Source organism: Kryptolebias marmoratus, linkage group LG24 (assembly GCF_001649575.2).
Source record: "Kryptolebias marmoratus isolate JLee-2015 linkage group LG24, ASM164957v2, whole genome shotgun sequence".
In the NCBI taxonomy this organism is placed as follows: Eukaryota; Metazoa; Chordata; class Actinopteri; order Cyprinodontiformes; family Rivulidae; genus Kryptolebias; species Kryptolebias marmoratus.
Genome location: NC_051453.1, coordinates 8,385,676 through 8,394,152, shown reverse-complemented (window position 1 = coordinate 8,394,152; position 8,477 = coordinate 8,385,676). Strand labels below are relative to the sequence as shown.

Here is an 8,477-nt window from a genome sequence, read left to right as displayed (position 1 = left end):
CATGTGAGATAACGAAATCCTCGTGAATAAAAAAAAAAAAAAAAGGGTCATAAACACAAGTGGGGGACCACAGAAGTTGTTGTTTCACACCTTCAATAACTGCTCACCCATTATATTATTTAACACCTCCAGCTGTGGGAGTTACAGTCTACTTATCGGTGCAGCTGAATCCTTTTTTATGATGTAATGCTGTTTTTTTGGTCAACACACATGCACCAATGAGAAATAAACTTGAATCAGAAATTATATATATATATATATATATATATATATATATATATATACACACACACACCCATACAGTATAAATTATAAAAACAAATGAAGAGAGGCACATGTGTTGAGCTGAGAACTTTATTGTATGATAAATGAAACAAAGACGTGGAGCAATAAATTATCTCGAAAGTACATCGAGTGCACACACACCTCCTCATGAGATGAGCTGAAGTCTGACTGTTTATGATTCATGGTCTTTATTGTAGTTTAACAACTAAAGGCCGTCCTTGTCCTTGTTGTATAAGAAAAGTGTGGAATAAACTACATAATTCAGCTTGCTTTATCTCTGCTTTACACATATCACTTGAAGCAATCAGTGTCAATATCACCCTATCACATTTATTTCAGCCAAAAAAAATTAATATTTCAAAAAAAAAGAAATAGAGACTTGCAGATAGGTTGTGGAAATGAAATCAGTTTGATTATTAATTCAAACAAGAGGATTAAAAGTTGAAGAAAATACCCACCAAAGCAGAGCTGTGATGTAATATGTAGCTTTAAAAACTAAAACAAGAAAATGAAATCAGATGTTGTTGTACGAGTTCACCCAGATGATGATGATGGTAATGAAGCTGACTGTTATGAAGACAATGTAGAGAATGAACAACAGGCGGTCGATGATGAGGCCGACCTGGATCCAGTCCTCGGAGCTGGGGCCTCCTTTGAGCTGAAGTATGACCTGACGGTGGATGGCTTGGAGGTCACCGCTCAGGTCCCTCAACACCTGGACGCTCTTGTCTTCATTCAGCTGCTCCTTGTGCTCTGAAGTCCCATTCTCTTTAGCCACTTGAGAGAAATCATTCAATTCTGTTGCAGAAGAAGGAAAGGCGGAGGATATCATAGTTCGAACAGTTTATATCAAAACAGCGCAGCTAAATAAACTGAACAACAATGACTGAACAACCTTGTGCAACAGGATTTTGGATCACTGTGTCTTCTTGTTGGGCGGGTTTGGGAGGAAGTCCAACTAGTCGACCCAGGATATGAAGAACTAAGACTCTGATCCAGCGAGGAGGTGGAGTATAGTGAGCAGAGCCCTGCAGAAGATTGGTGATGAAGATGGTTTCCAGCAGACTGGTCACCATCATGGACAAGCAGAGCGACAGGAACACATCTGGGACAATGATGACATTTTTTAAGTAAGTTAATTTGCTTACAAACATCTCAGAAAATGATAAGATTTTTTTTCTGTCAAAAAAAGAGGTTTATTTTAGATATATCAGGATTTATTGCAGTAAAAGTAGCACTATAAAGCTGTAAAAATCAAAAATGGCTATAGAAAGCAGTAAGAAACAAACAAAAAAAAATCAACTGAGTTACTGTCAACTGACTTATGAGCGGTATGGTGTTTCCTGTAATGGGCAGCAGGTCATTCGTGCTGAGCAGGAAGACGGTGTAACCCAGGACCAGGGTCATCTTGAACAGGGATCGGTCAATGCTTTTAGCAGGCAGCACGAAGCTGAAGAGGTCCACTGTGATGAGGAAACAACTGGGGATCAGGAGGTTCAAGACGTACATGACAGGTTGGCGCCGGACAGAGATCTGCAGCAAAGGTTACACACATTTAGAGGATGGTTAATCTGACAAATTAGTCTCGGTATGATCTGTACAACTTTACCGCTGTTCTGTCAAACAAACAGTCAGTCAGAAATGTACACTAAACAAGGTACCATGCAGCCATAAAGCAAAAATAATCAAAAAAACCCTAAAAGTTTTAAATTTAGATCCAAACCTAAATGAAATATCTGTACTGACCACACAGTTTTCATTAAGTATAGTTGAGTAACATGAAACTATAGCAAACTTTAATGGTTACAGATTATTGCAGTGTCTTACATAGTAACGAAGCTCTTGATAAGCGAATTCATTTGTAGACCCTATTGTTTTAAGTTCTGATGTGAGTCCAACTAACTCCCATTCACCCATGGTCACCATGGCTTGTTTTGATGCCTTAAGTAGATCCTCTGCTGAATTGAAAGGATCTAGTTGTATGGCATTGACTGAAAGAAAAATGAAGTGAATATATCGGATTAGATGAAGATGCTCATCTTGGTTAAACACTAATAAACAGATTATATTAAAAACTGTACAACAACTGGATACAACAATGAGTAAAAGAATTACTACTTACTATCATAAATGTAGGAGTTGAAGGTAAAAGAACAGTTCTGAATGTCAAAAGGGAACAAGTAGATGTCAAGGCGGCAGGAGCTTACAACTCTGACAGGCTGTTCATCTAACACCAGACCTTCATACTGAAGGTAGGTGTACGGGACTTCTGGTGCAGTGTTTTTCTCCATGCTGCAGGATGAGAAGACACAAACAACCCGATAAGTAATAACTCATCACTGTAGTGGTTAAATATTAAAAATAAATAAATTCTGACCATCTACCCTCCCACAAAAATACTTTATGAACCAAAAAAGCAACGTCTGCAGTCTGCAGAGGTGTTGACAAGCAATGGACTGAAAATAAAGAATGACACAGGCTGCAATCAGGCAGATACAAATGCATGCCCAGCTCCCAACATAGTTTTCACTCTGAGATAAAAAATTAGAGAGAAAATCATACAGGTGACGAATAACAAAGGCTGCATTGTTTAATGGAGAAAATTGGACTTACAATTCATTAATGACAATATCAGGCACCCAGAGCAGTTTCCGTGGGATGGCTATCCAGTCAATGCCACATTCCTCTGAGTCCCACACTGTAAATTCATTTTTCCATATCTACACACATAAAACACATTCGTCAGGTTTCCATTTAAAAGGTACATCAGAACTAATGGTATGGTCTTAGGATTTTATTTTTTTTATCACGTCGTGCCTAGCATGATAAATATAACAACTAAATTCTTTGATTTCCAAGCTTTGATTGAGACAAACTCAAATTGTGAAGCTGACTGCAAATAAAACACTTACTAGAGATTGCCAGATAAACGTTGTCAGGACCTGGGACTTCTCATTCTGAAAAAGAACCAACATATTTTCTATAACTTAACAAAACAGATGATTTTTTTTAATATGCATCACAGTTGTAGACAGATTGACACAAAGTTGCTGGATTTAGAAAATAAAACATAATTAATCAAGATGCACAGTAATTATGGCTGCAATATACAGGACTTTTCTTACCACTCCCAAAATACCAAACAGGGTGAAACTAATGTACACTTTGGTTGTTGTTGACATATTAGAAACGGGACGAATGGAGTTCAAGTCAAAAGCTGCCTGGAGAGCGCTCAGCAGGGAGGTTGGATTAGGCTGAGAGCAGTTCAGGATGGCGGAGCTGCTTGAAGCTGCAAAGAGAAGAAGAAGAAATGGAGTATCTTAATTTCTAGTAGGGTTTCCACATCTGTTTTCCCAGCAAACAGTTTCCAGATGGAAAGCTTCACTAAAAGTGTCAACTATTGTGCAGAAAGTCTGCATTTTGAATAAGCATCAGAAATAGAGAATTGGTAAATGTTTGCAATTTTACTTTGTCTTCAGCTCTCTGATGTGTCTAAAACATATCTATGAATGAAAGCTCATATTCCAGCTACTTAAACATTTGAACGTGTCAGCAGAAAAGAAAGATGTTCCTCTCTCATGATGTAATGAGACAGACTCGGTTGTTAAAATATGAGTTCTGTAAAATTCACAGTAATTTCAGTTTGCCTAAAAACATTACAGTACCTCACTGTGCTAGATGTTTTGAGTCTTTACTGTGAGAGAATAAACTCACAAAAAAATCAAAGCAGACAGGAGATTAATACAAATGTTTGCATTTGTATCTACAGTTTGCTGTAAATGGGTTTGTACTTACCGCTCATGAGCAGAGAGATGAGGATGAATAGATGCTTAGAAGGCTTGACTTTCATCGGGCAGCACTAAAAACATCAACATTGGGTCAACAGTGCTTGTTAGTTTGAGTGTGATGGCTGTCCTCTAAAGATGTTAGGAAGGATTTTAGATGGAGCTATTCATAATTATATAACCACAAATGCGAGTTTCTTTCAAGTTCTGAAAAGTTCTGATATCTAAAACTAAAATATAACTTCAGGTTTGGGATCATTTTCAGACTTATGCACTTTTAGCATGAACTACTTTTGTTTTTCTATTATTGTTTTGTATTTCCGTACAAATGTAAAGACTGAAAACTGTATTTTCCTTTCTGGAAACAGAAACCATAAGTATGACCACTGAAACAAAGGAAATAATTGAAGGGATAACATTTTTATCAGCACCCTAAAAAAACTTATAATTCAAGATTTAAGAGAACAATTTACCATCGCAAGTAAAAATGCTTGAAGGTTTCAAATGATGATTAAGACAAAATTAGGCTGGAAGTTTCCATAATGCCGTTTAGGTTAACATGTTAGTGGATAAAACCATAAAATGATTTTTTTAATTAAAGTTGATTTCTTAAAATTGTAATATTAGGTGCTATTAATTGTTATTTTTTTGCTAAGGGAAACTGTTAACTATGTATAACATATTAATATGTTAGCTCAATGTCAGTCTACAGGCTGTATAATGCATTAAGTTTTTTTATATTTTATTGTCCATATATTCAAAATATACAGCTATTGTTATTACATAAAAAAGAAAGGAAGAAATCAAAAGATTATTTAAATTTTCCAAGTAATTTTATTTTGTAGACACTCTTTTCCTCCATATAAAGTTGCACAATGCTACACACAAAACTTCAAATCATATATGATGAATTTGTAGATGTACGTCAACTTTCATTATAATAATGCGACAATTAATAATTCTAAACAGCATTTAAACTCTGTCTCTCTCTCTGTATGAATCTTATAAGTATCTTGGCTACAATCGATCAGATTTTAAAATCCTCTAAAACAAAAAAACTTACAGATGTTCTCGCAAAATTGCAACAAACATTTGAATCACTAGGGCTCTTTTAAACACAGCAGTTCACTGATTGTATGAGTTCACCCAGATAATGATGATGGTAATGAAGCTGATTGATATGAAGACGATGTAGAGGCCAAACAGCAGGCGGTCAATGATGAAACCCACCTGGATCCAGTCCTCGGAGCTCTGCTTCTCTTTCTGCTGCTGTTGCTGCTCCATCTGGGAGCGGATGGCCCGGAGGACACTACTCAGGCTCCTCAGCTCCTGCAGGGCCTTATCATCCTCAGCCGCCTTTGTTTCTGGGGGCCCGTTCTTTGCCACCACGGTGTCAGTCCTTGATACTATTTGTTGGAGACAAATAATGGAACTTTAGGAACTCAGTCAAGAAAAAAAAAGCTGTGATTTAATTCCTCCACTTACTCGTTTACTCTCTGGGATCTCACAATAATAAACGTAATTCACTGTAGTTAAAGGTGCCATATGTATACCTGGGTTTTCTGGTTTCTTTGTCTTTCGTGGCATACAAACAAGGCAGCCGATAAACTTCAGAACGAGCACTTTAATCCATCCGGGGACGGGAGAGAAGTCAGCTGAATTGCACAACAGGTTGGTGATGAGGATAGTTTCCAGAAGACTGGCCACCATCAGAGCCAGACAGAGAGAGAAGAACACATCTGAAAATAAATAAATCATAAAAAAATCAGTCCTAGAGGCTCAAACAAGTAATATAGTTGGTGAAGGACAACATAAATATAAATGGCTCCCAAAGACACCCACAGATTTTCTCCCACAGACATCCATAAAGCACCATACCAGCTGCATTTACTGACTTATGAGAGGGATAATGTTTCCGGTGACCGGCAGCAGGTCGTTCATGATGAGCAGGAAGACGGTGTAGCCCAGGATGAGGGTCATCTTGAACGAGGACCGGTCTATATTCTGTGGAGGCAGCAGGAAGCTGAAGAGGTCCACCGTGATGAGGAAGCAGCTGGGGAGCAGGAGGTTCATCACGTACATGGTGGCACGGCGACGCACTCTCACCTGATGAGAGAAGAAGAAGAAAAACCCAGTCAGGAACAATTCAATTATTTTCTTAAATCAATCAGCCTATTTGGAATTAAAGCAAAATTTATGATACATCATATTTTTTTCTTATTTTAAACTTGCAAAAACACTTAAACTATGTGCTTAAAATGAAACTCAAAGCCTTTTTTTAAAAACCTACATGAAATGTCAGCTGGTCCGTGTAAAAACCTGTCAGGTCATCATTTTCCAGCTTCTTGGCAGTGATGTCCAACAGCTCCCATTCTCCCATGGTGGTCATCACAGTCTTGGAGTTCATTGTGATCTCTTCTGCAGATCTCCCAAGCAAAATCTGGATTTCGTTAGCTGAGAGCAGAAAGATCAGAAGAGCTGAGCTCAGTGAGAGACCAAATATAACCTAATGAGTCATGGTTTGAAAGAAAGGAAACGAAAATGTGTTGTTGTGACTCACCATAGTATATGTAGGAGTTGAAAGTCAAAGAGCAGTTTTGTATGTCGAAGGGAAAGGTGTAGATATTGAGGTTGCAGGAGCTCACGACTTTGACAGGTAGAGCGTCATGCACCGCGCCAGTATCATGCACGTACACGTATGGGACAGTTGGGGCTTTGTTTTCATCCATGCTGCGAAACCAGAGGAAACAGATTGGTGTGATGGGAAGATGGTGTTTTAAACAGAAACAGTGATGCTAAAGAGTAAAAACTTCTCTGCTGATTTAAAAACAATTTGAATGTTCTAGGTTTTGTGTAGCCAAAAGGATGATGGCTGTAAATACTCAGAAAAGCACATAAAATCCATTAAACTACAGCTAAGGTGTTTACATTTTTGAAAATAAAAATCAGCATCAAATTACATCACAATATGAATGTCTAAAATTCCAAGATCCTCTCTTTGTAAACAATTTAAATGCCTTTATTTTCATGTTTATCTTGTTACTTATACCGTTTAGGGTTGGGGTTAGTAAAAGAAAATGGATTGTATGAGCCTTTGAGAGCCTATCAATAATTTTTTTTAGAGAAACAACTCACAACTCATTAATCACGATATCCGGAAGCCAGAATTTCTCTTTAGGAAGAGAAATCTTGTCGGTACCACACTGGATCGGGTCCCAACTGATAAACTCATTTATCCACCACTGCAACGAGAAAACTACTGTGAGAATGGCTGTGTCATACCCGTCCCAATCACCAAAACACAACTTAGTATTAATGATAAATCTACAGCATTGCTGACAAAGACATAAAGCTGGAGGATTGAACTTCTTACATAATGCAGCCAAATGTAAGTGTTCAGAAGTTGAGCCTTTTCATCCTGTAAGACCAGAAGAGTGATTGAAAAGATGGTGAAAACAATGTTTCCAATGATTTTGTTTATTATGAATGTGCAATACTAATAGAAGATGTCCAGGAACATGGAGCTGTTAACTCTATTATTTACCAGAAGTAAATTCATATTTGTCTTAAAAGAGAAGGACATCAGAACATACCACTCCTAATATCCCATACAAAGTGAAGTACACGCTGACATTGGTTTGGGTCACTGGGTTTAGGACGGGCCGTATGGCACTCAGGTTGAAGACAGGAGTCAGAGCTGCCAGCAGGCTCTGCTGGTCTGGTTTGGAGCAGTTCACCTCAATCGAGCTGCACAAAACTAACGAAAGGAGATTCAAAGACAAAAAATAGGCCGATTGCGATAACAGGGTTTGTTTGACCTGTGTGTTTTTTCATATAGGAAAGTTCAAAAGTGGCGCTTTAAAAATACTTCAGATTCTTCTAGACTTGTTTTGCAATTTTAAATAGATCATCACAGATTGTGAACAGTTTACACAGTAAAAACTTCAATAATCACAATGTGTCAGTTAAAAACCCACCTGGCATGAAAACGATGAACATTACCACGGCTGGCATGACTGATGGAAGGAGCCACTGGAAATTAAAATAAAGTATGAAATATTTAAGAGTTACATGAAACTGACTGACACATATTCAGCCTTAAAAATGACACGACAGGAGAAAATACTTCACCTTCAGTGTAGTTTCCTTGGAAGCCATGATGTTCAGAGTTAAATTTCAGCAGCTGTTCGGTTTATAGTAGCTGAGAACCACAAAAAAATACAAAACGTTGCTTCATATAATAGTTGAAGAGAGAGAATCATCTACACACAACCCATCACTAAACAATAAAACCAAACCTGCATACTCACCCGCTGCACCACCCGACTCCAAAGTCAGCTTTGGTGGCCCTAGATATAAAAACGCCACCCGCCACCAGAGCGTGATGTGGACAAATCCTCATCAAAT

General features: G+C 37.9%; 2 protein-coding genes across 2 annotated transcripts; both read right to left on the bottom strand.

Moving 5' to 3' along the window:
• Nucleotides 1–432: 432 nt before the first annotated feature.
• LOC108234292 (5-hydroxytryptamine receptor 3C) lies at nt 433–2,576 on the bottom strand. Its single transcript, XM_017413352.3, has 5 exons — nt 2,408–2,576; nt 2,113–2,276; nt 1,608–1,818; nt 1,181–1,390; nt 433–1,083 (listed from the first exon to the last, which is right to left on the bottom strand). The coding sequence occupies exons 1-5, from the start codon at nt 2,574–2,576 to the stop codon at nt 800–802; spliced, it is 1,038 nt and encodes a 345-aa protein (XP_017268841.1). The 3' UTR covers nt 433–799.
• Nucleotides 2,577–2,894: 318 nt separating this feature from the next.
• Nucleotides 2,895–8,272, bottom strand: LOC108234236 (5-hydroxytryptamine receptor 3A). The gene is made up of 14 exons (XM_017413282.3): nt 8,202–8,272; nt 8,048–8,102; nt 7,664–7,827; nt 7,444–7,488; nt 7,206–7,312; nt 6,631–6,800; nt 6,361–6,524; nt 5,966–6,176; nt 5,624–5,809; nt 5,301–5,476; nt 4,081–4,144; nt 3,411–3,574; nt 3,198–3,242; nt 2,895–3,005 (listed from the first exon to the last, which is right to left on the bottom strand). Exons 1-14 carry the CDS (start codon nt 8,226–8,228, stop codon nt 2,895–2,897), a joined length of 1,689 nt encoding a protein of 562 aa, XP_017268771.1. The 5' UTR covers nt 8,229–8,272.
• Nucleotides 8,273–8,477: the final 205 nt, after the last annotated feature.